General features: G+C 43.3%; 1 protein-coding gene across 2 annotated transcripts in view; it reads right to left on the reverse strand.

The window, feature by feature from the left end:
- Positions 1–4,911: 4,911 nt before the first annotated feature.
- The window catches only part of LOC311109751 (nck-associated protein 1-like), a 58,644-nt gene continuing 39,075 nt past the window's right edge, over positions 4,912–24,480 (reverse strand). For both annotated transcript variants that reach the window (XM_084152727.1, XM_084152728.1), the window contains exons 17-31: positions 15,643–15,775; positions 14,908–15,027; positions 14,434–14,573; positions 12,501–12,632; positions 11,920–12,138; positions 11,493–11,623; positions 11,050–11,147; positions 10,710–10,803; positions 10,393–10,475; positions 9,947–10,027; positions 9,545–9,638; positions 9,170–9,286; positions 6,925–7,034; positions 6,242–6,331; positions 4,912–5,790 (exon numbers count right to left, since the gene is read on the reverse strand). In XM_084152727.1, the coding sequence (XP_084008853.1) occupies positions 5,674–5,790; positions 6,242–6,331; positions 6,925–7,034; positions 9,170–9,286; positions 9,545–9,638; positions 9,947–10,027; positions 10,393–10,475; positions 10,710–10,803; positions 11,050–11,147; positions 11,493–11,623; positions 11,920–12,138; positions 12,501–12,632; positions 14,434–14,573; positions 14,908–15,027; positions 15,643–15,775 (1,759 nt within the window). In that variant the 3' untranslated portion in view covers positions 4,912–5,673. The remainder of the gene's footprint in view (positions 5,791–6,241; positions 6,332–6,924; positions 7,035–9,169; positions 9,287–9,544; positions 9,639–9,946; positions 10,028–10,392; positions 10,476–10,709; positions 10,804–11,049; positions 11,148–11,492; positions 11,624–11,919; positions 12,139–12,500; positions 12,633–14,433; positions 14,574–14,907; positions 15,028–15,642; positions 15,776–24,480) is intronic.

The raw sequence follows: 24,480 nt of genomic DNA on the forward strand, positions 1-24,480 counted from the left end.
GGGAATATCCAATCGCGATGATGAGGCATCGCCAGGTGTGAACTCTATAGCACGCTTCACACAACCACAGTGAATCTGACTGTACATCAAATGTTACAATGGTAAAACGTTTGATATAATTTTCTGACGTGATTACTTTGCCCCAAACTTTAAATCACTTTGGCACAGTAGGCATCAAGTCACTTGCCAATAATGTTGCATACAACATTTGAAAGGTCTATAATTTTCATTGAATACAATCAAAGTTAACATAAGCACTAGATTCCTTCAATTGCCTCGTACGCATGCCCAATTTAGGTTGCCTGGCTACCCAGACTCCTTGCTCCGGTCAAACGCTACATCATGCCCACAGACATTAGTTTCTTCTCCGCCCAATTGACTCCCATTCACTCCTTGAAGGAGAGCTTTCCTTGTCCCAGAATTGGCCAGAAGGCACCGCGTGGCCCATTGACGAAATGGGCAACGTACATAATGGCCGTTAATACGATTCCAATGGAGTTTCTCATCTCCTCAAAAGTATCCCGGTTACATCCCCGACCCTTCACCGAATGCGAACACATTCGGGGTCGTCTGAATTGTCCAGAAACCGATGGATCGGGCCAGAGCCAGAACACACGTGGGTAAAACGACAGTTAGAAAATGTGCCATTGGCTTTGATACTCTGATTGGTTAGAGACAATCTAATCGCTGATGACTTGGTTTTGTACAACACCTTGCGTGCCACCTCTTCACCACAAATAACTTCAATGATGGCAGTCTCAGAATAAAGTATGTAGTGAATGACAGAGCAGCATAATAATTTAATGTGAGTTGTCAGACTATGTGGCACCGTCATAGGATGTCACCTTTCATACAAGTCAATTTCTATGTCACCTTTCCAACAAGTCAATTCCTACCCTGTTAGAGCTGCCCCAAGTGATGTTATTGTGAAGTGGAAACGTCTAGGAGAAACAACGGCTCAGCCACGAAGTTGTAGGCCACACAAGCTCACAGAACGGGACCGCCGAGTGCTGAAGCGCGTAAAAATTGCCTGTCCTCTGTTGCAACACTCACTACCGAGTTCCAAACTGCCTCTGGAAGCTACGTCAGCACAAGAACTGTTCGTCGGGAGCTTCATGAAATGGGTTTCCATGGCCGAGCAGCCGCACACAAGCCTAAGATCACCATGCGCAATGCCAAGCGTCGGCTGGAGTGGTGTAAAGCTCGCCGCCATTGGACTCTGGAGCAGTGGAAACACGTTCTCTGTTCTTGTGCTGACGTCTGGCAGTCCGACGGACAAATCTAGGTTTGGCGGATGCCAGGAGAACACTACCTGCCCGAATGCATAGTGCCAACTGTAAAGTTTGGTGGAGGAGGAATAATGGTCTGGGGCAGTTTTTCATGGTTCGGGCTAGGTCCCTTAGTTCCAGTGAAGGGAAATCTTAACACTACAGCATACAACGACATTGTAGATGTGGCAACAGTTTGGGGAAGGTCCTTTCCTGTTTCAGCATGACAATGCCCCCGTTTCTCAAGATCGGTGTGGAAGAACTTGATTGGCCTGCACAGAGCCATGATCTCAAACCCATCGAACACCTTTGGGATGAATTGGAATGCCAACTGCGAGCCAGGCCTAATTGCCCAACATCAGTGACCGACCTCACTAGCATGTCCCCGCAGCAATGTTCCAACATCTAGTGGAAAGCCTTCCCAGAAAGGGGAGGCTGTTATAACATATTAGTGTCTATGATTTTGGAATGAGATGTTCGACCAGCAGGTGTCCACATACCTTTGGTGATGTAGTGTATGTGGTGGTAAATGTTACCAGTGCGCCCTTGACTGTACAAAGGAATGATGGGGCCATCTTGTGGCCAAGCAATGAAAAACAACACCCCAAATAGGTATATTCTGGCTCGCAGAAATCATCAACATGTATTGATCACATCTTTACTAATGCTGCAGAAATTCGTTTGAAAGCAGTATCCAAATCCATCGGATGTAGTGATCACAATATAGTAGCCATATCTAGGAAAACCAAAGTTCCAAAGGCTGGGCCTAATATAGTGTATAAGAGGTCATACTATAAGTTCGGTAGCGATTCCTATGTTGTTGATGTAAAGAATATTTGTTGGTACGTGGAGTGTAATGAGGAGCAACCAGATGCTGCACTTTACACATTTATGAAATTGCCTATCCCAGTTACTAATAAGCATGCACCCATTAAGAAAATGACATGAAACTTAAATCCCTGTGGATTGATGAGGAATTGAAAAATTGTATGGTTGAGAGGGATGAGGCAAAATAAATGGCAAATAGGTCTGGCTGTACAAGCGATTGCAAACGTACTGCAAATTGAGAAATCATGTGACTAAACTGAATAAAAAGAAGAAGAAACTACACTATGACATTTTGGGCAAAAAGACAAACTCCACTCCATCATTCATTGAATCAGATGGCTCATTCATCACAAAACCCACTGATATTGCCAACTACTTTCATGTTTTTTTCATTGGCAAGATTAGCAACCTTAGACATGCCAGCAATAACTGCTGACACTACACATCCAAGTATATCTGACCAAATTATGAAAGACAAGCATTGTAATTTTGAATTCCTTAAAGTAAGTGTGGAAGAGGTGAAAAAATGATTGTTGTCTTATCAACAATGACAAGCCACCGGGGTCTGACAACTTGGATGGAAAATTACTGAGGATAATAGCAGATGATATTGCCACTCCTATTTGCCATATCTTCAATTTAAGCCTACTAGAAAGTGTGTGCGCGCTCAGGCCTGGAGGGAATAGTAAAGCCCCCTTTACTGGCTCAAATAGCGACCCATCAGCCTGTTACCAATTCTTTGTAAACTTTTGGAAAAATTGTGTTTGTCCGGATACAATGCTAATTTACAGTAAACGAATTGACAACAGACTTTCAGCACGCTTATAGGGAAGGACATTCAATAAGCACAGCACTTACACAAATGACTGATGATTGGCTGAGAGAAATTGTTGATAAAAATATTGTGGGGGCTGTTTTGTTAGACTTCAGCACGGCTTTTGACATTATCGATCATAGTCTGATGCTGGAAAAACGTATGTTTTTGGCTTTACACCCCCTGCTATATTGTGGGTGTTCTTTAATGTAAGCCTCTCCAACAAAATCCAGGTAGAATCAGGAATTCCCAGGGCAGCTGTCTAGGCCCGTGACTTTTTTCAATCTTTACTAATGACATGCCACTGGCTTTGAGTAAAGCCAGTGTGTCTATGTATGCGGATGACTCAACACTATACACGTCAGCTACCACAGCGACTGAAATGACTGAAACACTTAACAAAGAGGTGCAGTTAGTTTCAGAATGGGTGGCAAGGAATAAGTTAGTCCTAAATATTTTAAAAAATAAAAGCGTTATTCACTAAACCTCAACTAAATCTTGTAATGAATAATGTGGTAATTGAGCAAGTTGAGGAGACTGAACTGCTTGGAGTAACCCTGGATTGTAAACTGTCATGGTCAAAACATATTGATACAACAGTAGCTAGGATGGGGAGATGTCTGTCCATAATAACGCGCTGCTCTGCATTCTTAACAGCACTTTCAACAAGGCAGGTCCTACAGGCCCTAGTTTTGTCGCACCTGGACTACTGTTCAGTCCTGTTGTCAGGTGCCACAGAGGGACTTAGGAAAATTGCAATTGGCTCAGAACAGGGAAGCACGGCTGGCCCTTGGATGTACACAGAGAGCTAACATTAATAATAATATGCATGTCAATCTCACCTGGCTCAAAGTGGAGGAGAGATTTACTTCTTCACTACTTGTATTTGTGAGAAGTATTGACCGAGCTGTTTGTTTGAACTACTGGCACACAGCTCGGACACCCATGCATACCCCACAAGACATGCCACCAGAGGTCTCTTCACGGTCCCCACGTCCAGAACAGACTATGGGAGGTGCACAGTACTACATAGAGCCATGACCACATGGAACTCTATTCCATATCAAGTAACTCATACAAGCAGTAAAATCAGATTGAAAAAATAACAGATAAAAATACACCTTATGGAACAGCGGGAACTGTGAAGCAACACAAACATACGCACTATACACACACATACAAATGGATTTTGTGTTGTAGATATGTGGTAGTATAGTAGTAGGGGCCTCAGGGCACACTTAATATGTTGTGAAATCTGTTGTAAATGTATTGTAATGTTTTTTTTAAATGTATAACTGCTGGACCCCAGGAAGAGTGGTAGCAGCTAATGGGGATCCATAATAAATACAAATACTCACAGATAATGAAGGAAAAACTATTGCCCCCCCCCAATAAGTCAAAGACCATTTGGCCTTGTTTCTCTCTCAGTGGTGTTCAGATTAACCTCGGTTGCTGGCACTGCTCTGACTGCGCACTTCCTGAAGCTAGGTGTATGAATCAGATGTTATCTTTCTTAGTACATGTCTGAGGGGTATCCTACAAAGCAAGATCAATGACTTAGCCAGCTAACTTACCAGAATATTCTGAAATAATGATTTATTTCTTTAAGAAGATGAGCATAAAATGGGCATGGTCTAATTGACTCATCAACCAAAAACACCTATGAACCAGAAAATCAATAGTTATTTCAGGTTGTTTATCAAAGTTAGCTGGGTAACTCATTGATCCTGCTTTGTAGTATATCCCTCTGGTCTGTCAGATGTGAAATTAGCTGGGTAGATAAGCATCTGAGTGGCCATTGATGAGCCCCCTCCCTGACAACTTAAGTTATTAAAACTAAATGAAAGACAGCTGTTGATCATGGAGTCAGTTTACACAGTTGAAGTTGAGTGGTGAGCATTGTTGTGCACAAAAGGTTGAGAGTTTGTGTCACCGTTGGGATGGAACTCACTCTGTTACAATGGTCCGTCAACTGAATGCTCTTATATATACACTAACAGAGCAGTTTGATATAACCTATTGTTTATTTATGTTATGGAAGTTAGTGGAATTTTCAAAAATGTAAAACATAAAAAGGTGTTAAGGAAGAACAATTTATAAACATTCCATAAATATGCAAGAATGTTTATCATACCATATGGGCAGGTACAATGGTGAGTTAATGCCACTGAGGCATCATGAGTTAGTAAAAAAATTATACTATGCTTTTTACAAACACCACCATCTGTTCATCTTATTATATAGCTACCAGCAACAATGAGATGCATTTGTGTCAATAATTTGGCAAATATAAAAACCAAACTGTAAAAAACACACAGAATAACCCATCAAAATCTAGAACAACCACCTAAACAAAATCACTGTTCATCATTAAAGCGCCGGTCAATAAACAAGCAACATTATTATTAATGATAAAGATATTTAAAATTCACCCCCCAAACATCAGTGTTATTTTTCCATAACACCTTTTTCTCTACATTTTGTATGTAAAAAACGGCTGCTTTTCATTCAAATTTTTTTTCTTCGTAGTGTCAATCTTTTTTTCTTTTTTTTTTATCCAAAACTCATAGGTTACTATGACTCCTTTAGGAAACGACGGGTCATTAATGCAATTTCATGAGGAGAAAAAAATGTATCCCACAACTTCATACTGTAGTGTAGTTTTAAGACCAAGAGAAATGAGCACATGGCAGTTTATGTTAGCAAGGCTCCTGTGGTCCACTTGATGTCCCTGGTGAGGGACTTCTGTTCTGAAGAGGAGACTTATGCAGAGGAGCTGATGCTCTGCTTGTAGACGGCGTGGTAAGCGTTTCTCAGTAGCACGTAGGGGAAGCAGGACTCCAGGAGGTCCATGGTGAGGAATGGAGATTCTTGGACAATCTGAAACCAAACCAAAAACATGTATTTTGTGCCGGAATCTGTTCTAGTGGTAGCGCTTCCGACTCCAGACTACACATTGCCCCTTGCAGCATGGGTTTAAACCCCACCTGCACCTTCTGTATCTCTACCCATCTGTCTCCCCCACCCATTTATGACTTTCTATCTCAATAAAGTGAACAGTATGTATAAAAAAGATTCTCAGAGAAAATGTGTGGGTGTGAAAACTTTTATTTATCATATATATGCATAATGATAATGGGTGACATTCATAGATGGAATGGGCCATTATTTAAGGCAATTTTCTGTATAAATAATTGGCTCCTTCCCATGTACATCGCATAATAAAAGTAGCTAAATAAATCACTAGTTGCAGTATTCGGAAATCTCCTTGGGTAATGTGCCATGCCGTATTGTGCCATCCCAAATGTATTGAATCAGCACAAATACTCACCATGTCCAGCAGCAGGTACACAGACTCCCTGTTTCGTGTCGTCATTTTGTCGGTCTCCTGGCCGATCTTCAGCAAGCTGGAAGATGCCAGCTGTAAATACCAAAACAGCAGAGTATTAAAGGTCTGCAGCAATACTGATTTATTTTGAAGTTGCTCATCAATTTAAAAAATAAGTTTGAAGTTTTCAAAGACAATGCATTCCAGAAACTGCTCAGTAGTGGGGAAAAAAGTAGTGACAAATCCATTTGTAATGTTAAAGTCAATTTAGGACAGCTGAGGAATGGGGCTGGAGAAATGTAGCCACTCTCAAATTCATAGACAGAGCCATGATACAATGACTGGCCATGAGATCAAAATTAGTTTTAACTATGTTTTGAAGCTATACAGTTTGTTTACAATTAATTTGCTTACAAACAATGGGGTAAAACAAGCTGGCATTTTGGGTTTGGATGGGGTAAGACAGTTGAACTAAACTCAAGAGGTATTTATTCATAAGTTCTATCCAAGAATCAATGGCTAAATATAATTCATGTAAAAGTAAAGAAATGGATGCACCAATACCAGATTGTCCATTTAATGTGATTAAATCACAGGGAGGGAGAGGAAAATATGCATATAATATATAAATGTTGACAATGCATTCCATAGCGTCAATAGTCAGAAGAGCGACATGTTGTACTTACAGCCAGAAATTCTTTGAGACGATCTTCAATGCTTCCCTTGTGAATGGTGAACAAGGCAGCAGCTATCTGGTTGACAGCTTTCGCCAGACAGTGAATGTTGTTGCAGTGCCCTTAGAAAGATTGAAGAAAACATTTACTTCTCAGTTATCACAGTCCAACAACAATTGCTCTAGACTGTTTACCTTGGCTACCTCAATCTCTCTATAGTTATTAACAAAATCATCTCAGGCAATAAGACACTGGCTGTGTCTGAAAAAAACTAAGCAAAAAAAGAAACGTCCTCTCACTGTCAACTGCTTTATTTTCAGCAAACTTAACATGTGTAAATATTTGTATGAACATAACAAGATTCAACAACTGAGACATAAACTGAACAAGTTCCACAGACATATGACTAACAGAAATTGAATAATGTGTCCCTGAACAAAGGGACAAGTAACAAAATCAAAAGTAACAGTCAGTATCTGGTGTGGCCACCAGCTGCATTAAGTACTGCAGTGCATCTCCTCCTCATGGACTGCACCAGATTTGCCAGTTCTTGCTGTGAGATGTTACCCCACTCTTCTACCAAGGCACCTGCAAGTTCCCTGACATTTCTGGGGGGAATGGCCCTAGCCCTCACCCTCCGATCCAACAGGTCCCAGACGTGCTCAATGGGATTGAGATCCAGGCTCTTCGCTGGCCATGGCAGAACACTGACATTCCTGTCTTGCAGGAAATCACGCACAGAACGAGCAGTATGGCTGGTGGCATTGTCATGCTGGAGGGTCATGTCAGGGTGAGCCTGCAGGAAGGGTACCACATGAGGGAGGAGGATGTCTTCCCTGTAACTCACAGCGTTGAGATTGCCTGCAATGACAACAAGCTCAGTCCGATGATGCTGTGACACACCGCCCCAGACCATGATGGACCCTCCCGCTCCAGAGTACAGGCCTCGGTGTAACGCTCGTTCCTCCGACGATAAATGCGAATCCGACCATCACCCCTGGTGAAACAAAACCACGACTCGTCAGTGAAGAGCACTTTTTGCCAGTCCTGTCTGGTCCAGTGACGGTGGGTTTGTGCCCATAGGCGACGTTGTTGCCGGTAATGTCTGGTGAGGACCTGCCTTACAACAGGCCTACAAGCCCTCAGTCCAGCCTCTTTCAGCCTATTGTGGACAGTCTGAGCACTGATGGAGGGATTGTGCGATCCTGGTGTAACTCTGGCAGTTGTTGTTGCCATCCTGTACCTGTCCTGCAGGTGTGATTTTCAGATGTACCGATCCTGTGCAGGTGTTGTTACACGTGGTTTGCCACTGCGATGACGATCAGCTGTCTGTCGTGTCTCCCTGTAGCGCTGTCTTAGGCGTCTCACAGTACGGCAATTTATTGCCCTGGCCACATCTGCAGTCCTCATTCCTCCTTGCAGCATGCCTAATGCACATTCACGCAGATGAGCAGGGACCCTGGGCATCTTTCTTTTGGTGTTTTTCAGAGTCAGTAGAAAGGCCTCTTTAGTGTCCTAAGTTTTCATAACTGTGACCTTAATTGCCTACCATCTGTAAGCTGTTAGTGTCTTAACGACCGTTCCACAGGTGCATGTTCATTAATTGTTTATGGTTCACTGAACAAGCATGGGAAACAGTGTTTAAACCCTTTACAATGAAGATCTGTGAAGTTATTTTGATTTTTAAGAATTATCTTTGAAAGACATTGTCCTGAAAAAGGGACGTTTCTTTTTTTGCTGAGTTTAGTTCTTGCCTACTATTTACTAAAACTAGATATCAACATACTAGGCTCATTCATACTGAGAAGGCATCATATAATGTGCAATCGTGCTTGTTCCCCCCCTTCATTCATTTTGGAAGCGCATGTCTCCTTATCTGATGATCAGCTGTTTTCGAACACACGTGGGTCTGAAAAGACATGCCTCTTCCTCAATAGCATTCGTACTAGATGAAAAGCTGAAATGAGTATACCATCCTGGCATTTAAAGCATACCAAATGTTCCATATTTCACAAAGGCCTACTATAAATTATTATATTTTCGCATACGCGATCAGAGTACTTACTATTTAGAAAGGGTATTCGGACATGTACTAACCATACTATTAAGGATATAGGGCCTGTCTGTCTGAATACCCATACTTGTTTTCTAAAAAGTACTCGACAGATCTATATCTGCACCTGGTGGGTTCTATGGGTAATCAGACACAGCCACTATTACCCAAACGACCATTGACACATCGAAATTATATAAATACCTTCGATTGCAGGGCTATATTGAGACATGACGTTGCTGGCCAGAGTTGGCATGGAAACGGCAACGAAGACCATGAGCAGACAGGCGATCTTATACTCCTCCTCCGGGCTGATGTTTTCTGGAAAGAGTGGTATTATGTACAATTAATAACTGGATGTCAATCAAACAGTTGCTCTTAGAAAACAATGTCAAAGCTCTGCCAACTACACCATAATCATGTTTATGTTTTTTCCAGGTAGCAGTATTCAATATGGCCAGGCTTTCCTTTTGTAATGTTTAGAAGTGACACATAAAATGAAAATCTTCCTAAAATGTGTTTATTTCCATTGGCAAACACTTTGTCAGCCCTTTGCAGGGGCCTAGTTCTGGCTCTCACCTGATTTCTGTGAGGAAAGGGCCACCACTAAGGCTGGGTCTATCTCACAGGGCAGGCCTGCTGCAGACGACAGCTCATACACGTTCATGGCCACCTGACAGGAAGAGGAAATCACAGTCTCAAACATAAGATCATCATCTACAAAAGTGTTTCCAAAATCTATCCTCGAGTACAGGGGACACTAGTTCCACCTATTTTATGTATTCCAGAACTAGCACACCTGATTCAACTAATGAAGGTCTTGGTGTTTGGTTAACCAATTTAATCAGATGTGCTTGTACTAAAATACATCTAATAAGTCAAACTGTCTGGGGGTACTCGAGAGAGGTTTGGGAAACACTGATCTAGACTGTTTTCCCATTCTTACCCAGTGAGAAAGGTCCTATACCCGTTGCCTCCTACCTTCATGTCTGTCTCTCTGGGAATGTGGTCCTTGAAATCCTCGACGGAGCTCACCAGGAAAGGAATGTGGCAGGACAGCACCTGACGACGGATGATGTGACAGAAAAAGGGGTCACATTTGAGTGCCGGTATGTTGTCATGTTAAATCTAGTTACTGGCATCTTTCTTTCACTACTTTCATATTTTTATATATTTTATTGGACAGAGAGAGAAAGTAGGGAATAATAGGAAAAGAGAGTGCGTTTTCAAACCCATGTCGACACTGGTATACAAGTGCTGTAGGCGGTGGAACTAACCACTAAACCACCCAAGCCACATTAATGCCAATTTTGACTTGATCTTATTTGAATCCAGATATACAGCAGAGGACTTCAGTGATGATACAGAGGCCCAGTTTGTGACAGTGATACAGTATTGGTCAGGATAAGTGTCGTGACTGGACTTACATCGCGGAGTGCTTCCTGGGCCAGTGATCGGAATGACAAGATGACTCCAATAATGGTCATCCTTTTCAGGACGCTGTCAACAGCTACAGAACACAGACAAAGACATAACAAAGCTTTAACCTCCTGTAAAAGTGTTACAAACTCAGTACAGTCTTGATCTGAGGGAAAAACATTTAGAAATATGCTAAAAGGGAGCACATCTGGACTCATTACCATATACAGGATGTGCTTAATATGGCAACAAGCACACTGATAGTCACACTGCTTCTTCTGTTTTGGGGCTACGAGAGTAAGACATGGGCAAGAGAGAGACGTACATGAGAGCTTCTTAAAGAGGGCAGCCATCTGCTCTGGCTTATCAAAGCTGGTCCTCATCTGGTTAAGAACTTCCACGTTGTCCACCACCAGTTTCTTTGGAAGTGAGAGGGAGGGGGGAGAGAGAGAGAGAGAGAGAGAGAGAGAGAGAGAGAGAGAGAGAGAGAGAGAGAGAGAGAGAGACAGACAAACAAACAGAAAGAACAAAATAAAAAAAGAGAGAGGTACTATTAATGAGATTCAACAGAGATATAGAGCCCAGGGGCATCAACATGAGTACAAACAGCTCTGAAGGAAAACAAAAACAATCAAGAACACCTCAGATTCAGTCAGTGACCACACCTTGAGTTCTGCCACCTGGGAGGATATGTGCCACATGAGGCTCTCGCTGAGGAACTTCATGCCATAGGGTCCCAGCAGCTCCGACAGTGACCTCATCTCTGTGGGAAAGAGAGAGCAGGGGGATGTCAGAAATGCTTTGTGTCAATAGGTCACTATTCATACTCCTCTCGCTTATCCCCAATGCTTTTGGGATTTAAGTATGTAGGTGGCCATGATTAAAATGTACACATATTTAACCCAATAAAGGCTGCAAGGCTTTCCCCCCAAAAAAGCGTGTTGTCCTAGAGCAGCAGAATATTCACAAAACTATATTCACTACACAGCAGCCTCAGTATACACTATAACCATCACATCACATTGTCCTATACAGGTGAGGCTAAAAATTCCTGCTCAAAGTATTGCAAGCCTCTATTACGTCTAATAAATGGTTCTGATGGTCTCACCGGATATATCCGAATACTCCTCAGCGTTAAAGATGAGCTCGTTCTCCGTGGGCAGGTTGACAAAGGCCTTCATGGCAGGGAAGTAGGCAATGTGGCCATTGCTTACCTGCCGGAGCAAGGTCTCCAGATACCTATGGACACACAAGCAGACTCAATCTCACTGGATGACACGATAGAACGTATTTCAACCTGTGTGTAGGAGTGCTGCTCTAGGATCATGTCCCCCCTGTCCATGTTATCTTATTCATTGTGTTCTAAAAGGAAAAACGGATCCTAAATCAGCACTCCTACTCTGAGATGCTTAATACATACGGCCCAAATCTCCATCCACTCATTGGACATTTATTTTGTCCTGGTTTCATGAGGAATCACCCAGATGACATAATATGTGAACTGAGGACTGGTGTGTTGGTTGGGCGGGACTCACCAGTTGGTGTAGAGGCTGGTGATGGTGGGCTCCCCGTGGCTGTCCAGGTGCTGGGTCTGCTGCAGCAGCACGTTGTTGAACACCCGCGTGATGTCGATCTGCACATAGTTCTCGATGGACTGCAGCACCGTCATGTAGGAACGCACGCTGGTGAGCAGCTCGGAGGGCTTGGCGATCTCCTGCGTGGCCTGGTTGTACATGGTCATCCCCACAATGGACCTGAGAGAAGAGGGAGCATCATGAGTCTTGGATCGATCTATAGATCGTATCTATCGATCATATTGTTTCAATCCATGGTAATGTATCATATATTTCGTAATGTATCATATCTATCTATCATACTATCTATCGTATCTATCGTATCATATCCATTGTATCGATTGCATCGTATGATATCCTAACACAGCATGAACACTTGAGGACCAGAAGGATAGGAAACATTGCTGTTGAAATATGGCTATGTCCCAAATGGAAGCCTATACCCTATATAGTGCACTTAGGGCCCTGGTCAAAAGTAGTGCACTAAATAGGGAAAAGCTCACCATTTGGGAGGTATCCTATGTGTGGGTGGGTGGACTCACTTGGTGAAGCGGATCTCCAGATGGGAGGTGAGGTACTCGCGGGGGGTAAAGGTGTGCTCCCACACCACCATGTTGGGCACGTAGTTGATGGAGAAGCACAGCTCCGACAGCGCCGTGTGCAGCTTGTCCAGGCTGGAAGACACAATGAGATAGAAATTAACATCAGCAACTACTGACACACCTTTACCCTCCGCGAGTACCTCACCTCCCACCTGGAGATCCGCTTCACCAACCACACATACCATCACACACACACACACACACAGACACACACGCAGGCACACACACAAACAGTCACACACATATACAGTGGGGAAAAAAAGTATTTAGTCAGCCACCAATTGTGCAAGTTCTCCCACTTAAAAAGATGAGAGAGGCCTGTAATTTTCATCATAGGTACACGTCAACTATGACAGACAAAATGAGAAAAAAAAATCCAGAAAATCACATTGTAGGATTTTTAATGAATTTATTTGCAAATTATGGTGGAAAATAAGTATTTGGTCAATAACAAACGTTTCTCAATACTTTGTTATATACCCTTTGTTGGTAATGACACAGGTCAAACGTTTTCTGTAAGTCTTCACAAGGTTTTCACACACTGTTGCTGCTATTTTGGCCCATTCCTCCATGCAGATCTCCTCTAGAGCAGTGATGTTTTGGGGCTGTCGCTGGGCAACACAGACTTTCAACTCCCTCCAAAGATTTTCTATGGGGTTGAGATCAGGAGACTGGCTAGGCCAATCCAGGACCTTGAAATGCTTCTTACGAAGCCACTCCTTCGTTGCCCGGGCGGTGTGTTTGGGATCATTGTCATGCTGAAAGACCCAGCCACGTTTCATCTTCAATGCCCTTGCTGATGGAAGGAGGTTTTCACTCAAAATATCACGATACATGGCCCCATTCATTCTTTCCTTTACACGGATCAGTCGTCCTGGTCCCTTTGCAGAAAAACAGCCCCAAAGCATGATGTTTCCACCCCCATGCTTCACAGTAGGTATGGTGTTCTTTGGATGCAACTCAGCATTCTTTGTCTTCCAAACACGACGAGTTGAGTTTTTACCAAAAAGTTATATTTTGGTTTCATCTGACATTCTCCCAATCCTCTTCTGGATCATCCAAATGCACTCTAGCAAACTTCAGACGGGCCTGGACATGTACTGGCTTAAGCAGGGGGACACGTCTGGCACTGCAGGATTTGAGTCCCTGGCGGCGTAGTGTGTTACTGATGGTAGGCTTTGTTACTTTGGTCCCAGCTCTCTGCAGGTCATTCACTAGGTCCCCCTGTGTGGTTCTGGGATTTTTGCTCACCATTCTTGTGATCATTTTGACCCCACGGGGTGAGATCTTGCGTGGAGCCCCAGATCGAGGGAGATTATCAGTGGTCTTGTATGTCTTCCATTTCCTAATAATTGCTCCCACAGTTGATTTCTTCAAACCAAGCTGCTTACCTATTGCAGATTCAGTCTTCCCAGCCTGGTGCAGGTCTACAATTTTGTTTCTGGTGTCCTTTGACAGCTCTTTGGTCTTGGCCATAGTGGAGTTTGGAGTGTGACTGTTTGAGGTTGTGGACAGGTGTCATTTATACTGATAACAAATTCAAACAGGTGCCATTAATACAGGTAACGAGTGGAGGACAGAGGAGCCTTTTAAAGAAGAAGTTACAGGTCTGTGAGAGCCAGAAATCTTGCTTGTTTGTAGATGACCAAATACTTATTTTCCACCATAATTTGCAAATAAATTCATTAAAAATATTCAATGTGATTTTCTGGATTTTTTTTTCTCATTTTGTCTGTCAAAGCTGACGTGTACCTATGATGAAAATGACAGGCCTCTCCCATCTTTTTAAGTGGGAGAACTTGCACAATTGGTGGCTGACTAAATACTTTTTTTCCCCACTGTATGCACCTCGGCACAGACACATGTAACTCACTTGGTGACCAGGAGCCTGTTCTTCCTCATGCTCTCAACACCCGGCTTCTCTCGCTCCGGCTCACCTTTCTTCCCAGTCTGCTTTTTAGACTTCTTGTTCACTGCCTGACTGATGGTTTTCGCACAGTGTTTAGGGAGCAGCTGCAGAGAGAGAAAATCTACATCTGAATGAAAATCTATGTGCAATAATTTTATCTATACCTTGATAAGAAGTTATCATAGGATTCCATGAAGCTGTCAGATTGACGATCAACTATAAATTAGGCTCACATCAATATTGCCCCTGTCCATTCATTATAAAAGTCAAAACCTAAAATCAGCAGCACTCCTACTCTGGATCACATACACATACTAAAAATATATGGAATTACTGTACTGAAGTCACTATGGAAAAAAGTGACCGCTAAAGTGACAAATACATCATTATATACCCTATTCCACAAGGACACCGGTCTCCATGGCAATGGCCCCTCACCTGGTCACTGAGCGTGCACTGCTCGGTGCAGATGTCGGTGATGAGGTTGCGCGCCTGCTTGGCCATCTCGTCCAGGAACATGTTGCAGAGCGACAGACTGCGGTCGCCAATGTGATGCCGCTGGGAGAACGCAGGGAAGGGACAGGTAGTTAACCACTCAGGAGCAGTGTGAGATGGGAATCTTAGTGCAACATTTTCGAAGTGCAAAATAATTATGCAAAATGCAAAAATGACAATAAACCTCATTATAATCTCACAGTGATTTAATTTGAAACGTTTTTTGTTAGTAAACTGATCAATACATAAATCACTTTGTTATGCACATTGCACATTGTTGAAGAAAAGTTTCCAAATTATTTCACACTGACAGATTATAATGACATTTATAGTAGGTTTTGCACTTTGCACAATTATTTTGCATTATGAAAATGCTGCCCTTAGTGTTTTATGAGAATCTCAAGTTGGGTTGCTAAATTACAGAAACTTTGCCAAAGTTCCCAGGTTTTTCAAAAATCCCAGTTGGAGGATTCCCGGAATCAGGAGGGAAAATGCAGGGAGGGAATACTCTAACTGGGAATCCTCCAACCGGGATTTCTAAAAAACTCAGGAACTTTAGGAATGTTTCCTGAATTTTACAGACATAGACTTACAAAATGAATTCTAGATATGGATGTGATGGTTATGCTTCATAAGGTTTTCATTCAACCATTGGTTGCTTTGGTTGTGGGGCCTTACCTCTTCGGGACAGAGCTCGTGGGTGCAGCTCATGAAGTGTGTGCACAGCAGGGGGAACGAGATAGAGTGGCGCGACTGTGAGGGCAGCTCCAAACACTGCTGAAACATCTTCTCAAATGCTCGGCTGTAGAAGCTATCACCACCAATGAGACCGGGACACCAAGAAAGTCAGAAACTCAAAATCCATCTAGAGCAATCATATCCAAAACAATCAATAAATGAATCTTGTTTTCATATCTTGTCATTAATATATATTTTCACGAATATTTCTTTACATTTGTGTTATGCCTATTTATTATCGTTAGTGCTCATGTTTATAGCAAATCATTTGACCTTTGGCCTTGCGGGTTGATATCATTCTATTTTACGTTTTTTGTAAAAATAAGCGGTTACTGGACTGTATTATCTACTATAACTCTATTACTAATTGAAAGTATTGATAGGTAAATACAAACATGCTACGTGTTGCAGTAGCCCTTCAGATTAATGCAAAACATATCCTTGACTCTATTCGCGAACTACACCTAAACTATACTGAAACTAATTTCACACATAATGCAAAATTGTCTCCGCATTGTCTCCGTGCTGCTCTGCTGTTTGTTGCTACTTGGCTACCTGCCAAACTATTCACGTTTTACTTTTAATAAACGTTTAATCAATCTCTGTGTTCAACAAATTTACCAACTTTTTAGTTTTGTCCTCACTCATCTTTTTTCGTTAAACTTTTTCACCCCGGACGTTTATCCCGAGACAGAAGAGTCATTTTCCTGTGCGTTTTAGCTGCCAACTTTACGTTATTTTCCTTTTTTCCATCGCAACTTTTTTCCCTTATTCAACTTTTTCACTCCGGACGCTTTATCTGGACATGGTTCATCAACATCTTCAACAGCCGAAGCTAAGTAGTAACATTAACATGATGTCTTCTAATTGCAGTCGCTGTACTCATAATATACAGGAGAATTCTCGCCTTACGGCGAGAATAGCTGTGCTACAAGCCCAGCTTCAGACGCAATCGTTAGGCAAGGGTAATATCAGTGTAGGAAAGGAAGAAACAGCGTCTGTGCCACCAGTAAGTACAGACAGTAACGTTAGTATAAATCCCCCCGCACAGTCCCCGCAGCCGGACAACTTTCTCATGGCTTCTGGAGGGAAATACTGTTGGAATGCTCAACCGGTGTCGCTCATTCAGCCGACAGAAACCTTCAACCGGTTTTCCCCATTATGTAGCGAGTCGGAGTCTGAGTCTGAGTCTTCTCTAGTCTCTACTCCTCCCGTTACGGGGTCTGAGACTCCGAAGGCTCCCACCATTAGCTCTGACAAATTGAAAACCCTAGTCATTGGCGACTCCATTACCCGCAGTATTAGACTTAAAACGAATCACCCAGCGATCATACACTGTTTACCAGGGGGCAGGGCTACCGACGTTAAGGCTAATCTAAAGATGGTGCTGGCTAAAGCTAAAACTGGCGAGTGTAGAGAGTATAGAGATATTGTTATCCACGTCGGCACCAACGATGTTAGGATGAAACAGTCAGAGGTCACCAAGTGCAACATAGCTTCAGTGTGTAAATCAGCTAGAAAGATGTGTCGGCATCGAGTAATTGTCTCTGGCCCCCTCCCAGTTAGGGGAAGTGACGAGCTCTACAGCAGAGTCTCAGCACTCAATCGCTGGTTGAAAACTGTTTTCTGCCCCTCCCAAAAGATAACATTTGTGGATAATTGGCCCTCTTTCTGGGACTCACCCACAAACAGGACCAAGCCTGACCTGCTGAGGAGTGACGGACTCCATCCTAGCCGGAGGGGTGCTCTCCTCTTATCTACCAACATAGATAGGGCTCTAACTCCTCTAGCCCCACAGTGAAATAGGGTGCAGGCCAGGCAGCAGGCTGTTAGCCAACCTGCCAGCTTAGTGGAGTCTGCCAATAGCATAGTCAGTGTAGTCAGCTCAGCCATACCCATTGAGACTGTGTCTGTGCCTCGACCTAGGTTGGGCAAAACTAAACATGGCGGTGTTCACCCTAGCAATCTTATTAGGATAAAGACCTCCTCCATTCCTGCCATTATTGAAAGAGATCGTGATACCTCACATCTCAAAATAGGGTTACTTAATGTTAGATCCCTCACTTCAAAGGCAGTCATAGTCAATGAACTAATCACTGATCATAATCTTGATGTGATTGGCCTGACTGAAACATGGCTTAAGCCTGATGAATTTGCTGTGTTAAATGAGGCCTCACCTCCTGGTTACACTAGTGACCATATTCCCCGTGCATCCCGCAAAGGCGGAGGTGTTGCTAACATTTACGATAGCAAATTTCAATTTACAAAAAAAAAAATGGCGTTTTCATCTTTTGAGCTTCTAGTCATGAAATCTATGCAGCCTACTCAATCACTTTTTATAGCTACTGTTTACAGGCCTCCTGGGCCATATACAGCGTTCCTCTCTGAGTTTCCTGAATTCCTATCAGACCTTGTAGTCATAGCAGATCATATTCTAATTTTTGGTGATTTTAATATTCACATGGAGAAGTCCACAGACCCACTCCAAAAGTCTTTCGGAGCCATTATCGACTCAGTGGGTTTTGTCCAACATGTCTCTGGACCTACTCACTGCCACAGTCATACTCTGGACCTAGTTTTGTCCCATGGAATAAATGTTGTAGATCTTAATGTTTTTCCACAAAATCCTGGACTATCGGACCACCATTTTATTACGTTTGCAATCGCAACAAATAATCTGCTCAGACCCCAACCAAGGAGCATCAAAAGTCGTGCTATAAATTCTCAGACAACACAAAAATTCATTGATGCCCTTCCAGACTCCTTCTGCCTACCCAAGGACGTCAGAGGACAAAAATCAGTTAACCACTTAACTGAGGAACTCAATTTAACCTTGCGCAATACCCTAGATGCAGTTGCACCCCTAAAAACGAAAAACATTTGTCATAAGAAACTAGCTCCCTGGTATACAGAAAATACCCGAGCTTTGAAGCAAGCTTCCAGGAAATTGGAACGGAAATGGCGCCACACCAAACTGGAAGTCTTCCGACTAGCTTGGAAAGACAGTACCGTGCAGTACCGAAGAGCCCTCACTGCTGCTCGATCATCCTACTTTTCCAAATTAATCGAGGAAAATAAGAACAATCCAAAATTTCTTTTTGATACTGTTGCAAAGCTAACTAAAAAGCAGCATTCCCCAAGAGAGGATGGTTTTCACTTCAGCAGTGATAAATTCATGAACTTCTTTGAGGAAAAGATCATGACCATTAGAAAGCAAATTACGGACTCCTCTTTGAATCTGCGTATTCCTCCAGGGCTTAGCTGTCCTGGATCTGCACAGCTCTGCGAGGGCCTGGGATCGGGAGAGACACTTAAGTGTTTTAGTACTATATCTCTTGACACAATGATGAAAATAATCATGGCCTCTAAACCTTCAAGCTGCATACTGGATCCTATTCCTACTAAACTGCTGAAGGAGCTGCTTCCTGTGCTTGGCCCTCCTATGTTGAACATAATAAACAGCTCTCTATCCACCGGATGTGTACCAAACTCACTAAAAGTGGCAGTGATAAAGCCTCTCTTGAAAAAGCCAAACCTTGACCCGGAAAATATAAAAAACTATCGGCCTATATCGAATCTTCCATTCCTCTCAAAAATTTTAGAAAAAGCTGTTGCGCAGCAACTCACTGCCTTTCTGAAGACAAACAATGTATACGAAATGCTTCAGTCTGGTTTTAGACCCCATCATAGCACTGAGACTGCACTTGTGAAGGTGGTAAATGACCTTTTAATGGCGTCAGACCGAGGCTCTGCATCTGTCCTCGTGCTACTAGACCTTAGTGCTGCCTTTGACACCATCGATCACCACATTCTTTTGGAGAGACTGGAAACCCAAATTGGTCTACACGGACAAGTTCTGGCCTGGTTTAGATCCTACCTGTCGGAAAGATATCAGTTTGTCTCTGTGAATGGTCTGTCCTCCGACAAATCAACTGTACATTTCGGTGTTCCTCAAGGTTCCGTTTTAGGACCACTATTGTTTTCACTATATATTTTACCTCTTGGGGATGTTATTCGAAAACATAATGTTAACTTTCACTGCTATGCGGATGACACACAGCTGTACATTTCAATGAAGCATGGTGAAGCCCCAAAATTGCCCTCGCTAGAAGCCTGTGTTTCAGACATAAGGAAGTGGATGGCTGAAAACTTTTTACTTTTAAACTCGGACAAAACAGAGATGCTTGTTCTAGGTCCCAAGAAACAAAGAGATCTTCTGTTAAATCTGACAATTCATCTTGATGGTTGTAAAGTCATCTCAAATAAAACTGTGAAGGACCTAGGCGTTACTCTTGACCCTGATCTCTCTTTTGACGAACATATCAAGACTGTTTCAAGGACAGCTTTTTTCCATCTACGTAACATTGCAAAAATCAGAAATTTTCTGTCCAAAAATGATGCAGAAAAATTAATCCATGCATTTGTTACTTCTAGGTTAGACTACTGCAATGCTCTATTTTCCGGCTACCCGGATAAAGCACTAAATAAACTTCAGTTAGTGCTAAATACGGCTGCTAGAATCCTGACTAGAACCAAGAAATTTGATCATATTACTCCAGTGCTAGCTTCCCTACACTGGCTTCCTGTTAAGGCAAGGGCTGATTTCAAGGTTTTACTGTTAACCTATAAAGCGTTACATGGGCTTGCTCCTACCTATCTTTCCGAGTTGGTCCTGCCGTACATACCAATACGTACGCTACGGTCACAAGACGCAGGCCTCCTAATTGTCCCTAGAATTTCTAAGCAAACAGCGGGAGGCAGGGCTTTCTCCTATAGATCTCCATTTTTATGGAACAGTCTGCCTACCCATGTGAGAGACGCAGACTCGGTCTCAACCTTTAAGTCTTTACTGAAGACTTATCTCTTCAGTAGGTCATATGATTGAGTGTAGTCTGGCCCAGGAGTGTGAAGGTGAACGGAAAGGCTGGAGCAACGAACAGCCCTTGCTGTCTCTGCCAGGCCGGTTCCCCTCTCCACTGGGGTTCTCTGCCTCTAACCCTGTTGCAGGGGCTGAGTCACTGGCTTGCTGGTGCTCTTTCATGCCGTCCCTGGGAGGGGTGCGTCACTTGAGTGGGTTGAGTTACTGACGTGATCTTCCTGTCTGGGTTGGCGCCCCCCCCTTGGTTTGTGCTGTGGTGGAGACCTCTGTGGGCTATACTCGGCCTTGTCTCAGGATTGTAAGTTGGTGGTTGGGGATATCCCTCTAGTGGTGCGGGGGCTGTGCTTTGGCGGAGTGGGTGGGGTTATATCCTTCCTGTTTGGCCCTGTCCGGGGGTTTCTTCGGATGGGGCCACAGTGTCTCCGGACCGCTCCTGTCTCAGCCTCCAGTATTTATGCTGCAGTAGTTTATGTGTCGGGGGGCTGGGGTTAGTTGGTTATACCTGGAGTACTTCTCCTGTCTTATCCAGTGTCCTGTGTGAATTTAAGTATGCTCTCTCTAATTCTCTCGTTCTCTCTTTCTCTCTGAGAACCTGAGCCCTAGGACCATACGTCAGGACTACCGGGCATGATGACACCTTGCTATCCCCAGTCCGCCTGGCCTTGCTGCTATTCCAGTTTCAACTGTTCTGCCTGCGGCTACGAAACCCCTACCTGTCCCAGACCTGCTGTTTTCAACTCTAAATGATCGGCTATGAAAAGCCAACTGAGAGACCAGAGCCCTAGGACCATACGTCGGGACTACCGGCCGTGGTGACTCCTTGCTGTCCCCAGTCCGCCTGGCCTTGCTGCTATTCCAGTTTAAACTGTTCTGCCTGCGGTTATGGAACCCCTACCTGTCCCAGACCTGCTGTTTTAAACTCTAATGATCGGCTATGAAAAGCCAACTGAGATTTATTCCTGATTATTATTTGACCATGCTTGTCACTTATGAACATTTTTGAACATCTTGGCATGGTTCTGTTATAATCTCCACCCGGCACAGCCAGAAGAGGACTGGCCACCCCTCATAGCCTGGTTCCTCTCTAGGTTTCTTCCTAGGTTTTGCCTTTCTAGGGAGTTTTTCCTAGCCACCGTGCTTCTACACCTGCATTACTAGCTGTTTGGGGTTTTAGGCTGGGTTTCTGTACAGCACTTCGAGATATTAGCTGATGTAAGAAGGGCTATATAAAATAAAATTGATTGATTGATTGACATAATAAGAGAGACAATATTATCAGTTGTCAAATTGTAAATGAAGAGATGGGCGCAGCTTGGAATTAATTGACAGAGGCAGGGAAAGGAGCACCACTTTATCAAATCCTCCTTCAAATCACATGCAGGTAAAACGCTTTGATTTATTAGAAAGAGCATATTCTGCAGTTTCTAAGACACTTACCTTTGTCAAATAGCTCTCAAAATTCGTGAGGTGCAGCTCTATCTCCAAATATCACTTTTTAAAAGTCCATGCGTTCAGCACATGAGCACTCGCACGGCAGCATCGCTCAGGCCACTAAGCAAAGATTAGTAACAAAATAAACTTAAAATATATATATTTTAAATACATTTATTATTTTCAATGTTTCTTTAAACCTGCCAAAATGAAATTATAATGGATTTCTGTGTTATGGATTTTATTCTTTCATTTTACTTATAGCCTACAGTAACATAAACTAATGAAAATGCTATTATGTTCTTTGAAATAATAGTTTTTTCGTATTCTAATGTTACCTTAAGACCTTCATAAACACAACCAAATGATTATTCTTCCTATAGCATATATGACATGTATTTATTAGACTGTTCGAATGTTGACCCGTCATTGGCTGGAGGCCATGTGTATGCTAATGTCCCCCGACAACATTCTCTAGCGGATACTTATAGGCTGAAAGGCCTGGCAGTTTTAGTGTGAAGGAGGAAGAATTTACCCAGGTCTACGTCTGTCTAAAGTGCAATCAAAATGCTGAGCTGAAGGATCGGATGATCACACTTCAAAAGGGGACTGAAGAGTAGACTGAATTATCGCCAAGAGGCTTCTAGAGTGGATGCAGCCTACGAATATACGCTCCCTTGGGGCGGGTCTGCCATTGAGGCAGACCGGGACGAAATCTATGAGGTTGACTTCCCAAACATACAGCTACACAATGGCGTTCCGACCAGCTCTACCCCGATGCTATCTACCCAGTCCCAGCACTGGGTGACATTCGCTGGTAAAGGTAAAAGCAGAGGGAAAGGTAGAAGAACGAGCCACTGACCACAAGCGCGGTCTGGGCTGTTCCTGGCCAATCAATTTCAGCCTGGAATCTCCACTCCCACAGCAAGATTCACAAGAAGGACGTCCGGAGTCCCCATTGTGAGTAATGAGTGGTCCACGGCTCCCAGTCCGCAGAGGGCTTCGAGAACACCCAATGTGAGTTCAAGGCTCCCCCCAGCCCCAAACTCCAGCAATGTTCGAAATGGGGGAGCAGCAGGAGGAGCTTCGTCTGCCCCAGTTGGAAGGTATCATCCTCCATGTAGGACAGGGCTCTCCAACCTTGTTTCTGGAGCGCTACCGTCCTGTAGGTTCACGCCAACCCTAATCTGGCACACCTGATTCTAAAAATTAGCTGGTTGATAAGATGAACCAGGTTAGTTACAACTGGGGTTGGAGCAAAAACCTACATGAGGGTAAGCTCTCCAGGAACAGGGTTGGAGACTCCTGATCTAGCATCATTGCTGAAACCTCGTGGTTTGTCATATTGCGTCCCAGATGCAAGTACTCTTTGTTACCTGGGGGCGTGCGTGACGGATTTACAAGAACTGTTCCCAACCATCAAAAAGCAACTCTCTGACACAAAACGAGTTGTGATTCGTATCGGATCAAATTATGTCATGCGAGTGAAAGCAGAAAAGCTCAAATCCATTTTCAAACAGCTTATCGAGACCATACAGGAGTCGGGTAAACAACCCATAACCTCAGTTTCTATTCCGTCTGTGCATTGGAACTGTGAGAAATTCAGCCGTATGTGGTCTCTACATGTTTGGCTGAGAAACCATTGTAGATCTATTTCATCCTAAGGATCCAGACTGCTATCCATCTCCTGAGTGGCGCAGTGGTCTAAGGCACTGCATCGCAGTGCTAACTGTGCCACTAGAGATCCTGGTTCGAATCCAGGCTCTGTCGCAGCTGGCCGCGACCGGGAGACTCATGGGCGGCGCACAATTGGCCCAGCGTTGTCCAGGGTAGGGGAGGGAATGGCCGGCAGGGATGTAGCTCAGTTGATAGAGCATGGCGTTTGCAACGCCAGGGTTGTGGGTTCGATTCCCACGGGGGGCCAGTATAAAAAATAAAAAAATTAAAAATGTATTCACTAACTGTAAGTCGCTCTGGATAAGAGCGTCTGCTAAATGACGTAAATGTAAAATGTAAATTGGCTCGGTGCTAAGAGCTGTTAGGCCTACTCGAGCAAGAACATGTAAGGTCCTTGCTTGAGGCATATACCCAATGGTGCAGTTCTATGCAATCTTATATCTATAACAGGACATAACGTGTGCTTACTGATGGTATCAAATCTAGTTTCCTCAATATTAAGAAAGATGTGCCGCAGGGGTCCATTTTGGGCTCCGTTCTTTTCACTATTTATATAAATAATTTTTGTCTATTTGTTAGAACCTGTAACAATCTCTACGCAGATTATAGTCATTTACTCCTTTGCCCCCTCAGTACAGCAGGCCATTCATGACCTTCAGCATGGTTTTGACTCAATAAAATAAAAAATTGCTTACTGATCTTAAACTAGTGCTGAATCCTAATAAAACCAGGTTTATGATGTTCTCTAGGTCTCGTAATATTGACCCTGAGGACCTGCGTATTTACACATT

This window comes from Coregonus lavaretus (genome assembly GCF_964263955.1).
Source record: "Coregonus lavaretus genome assembly, chromosome: 35".
NCBI classification, from domain to species: Eukaryota; Metazoa; Chordata; class Actinopteri; order Salmoniformes; family Salmonidae; genus Coregonus; species Coregonus lavaretus.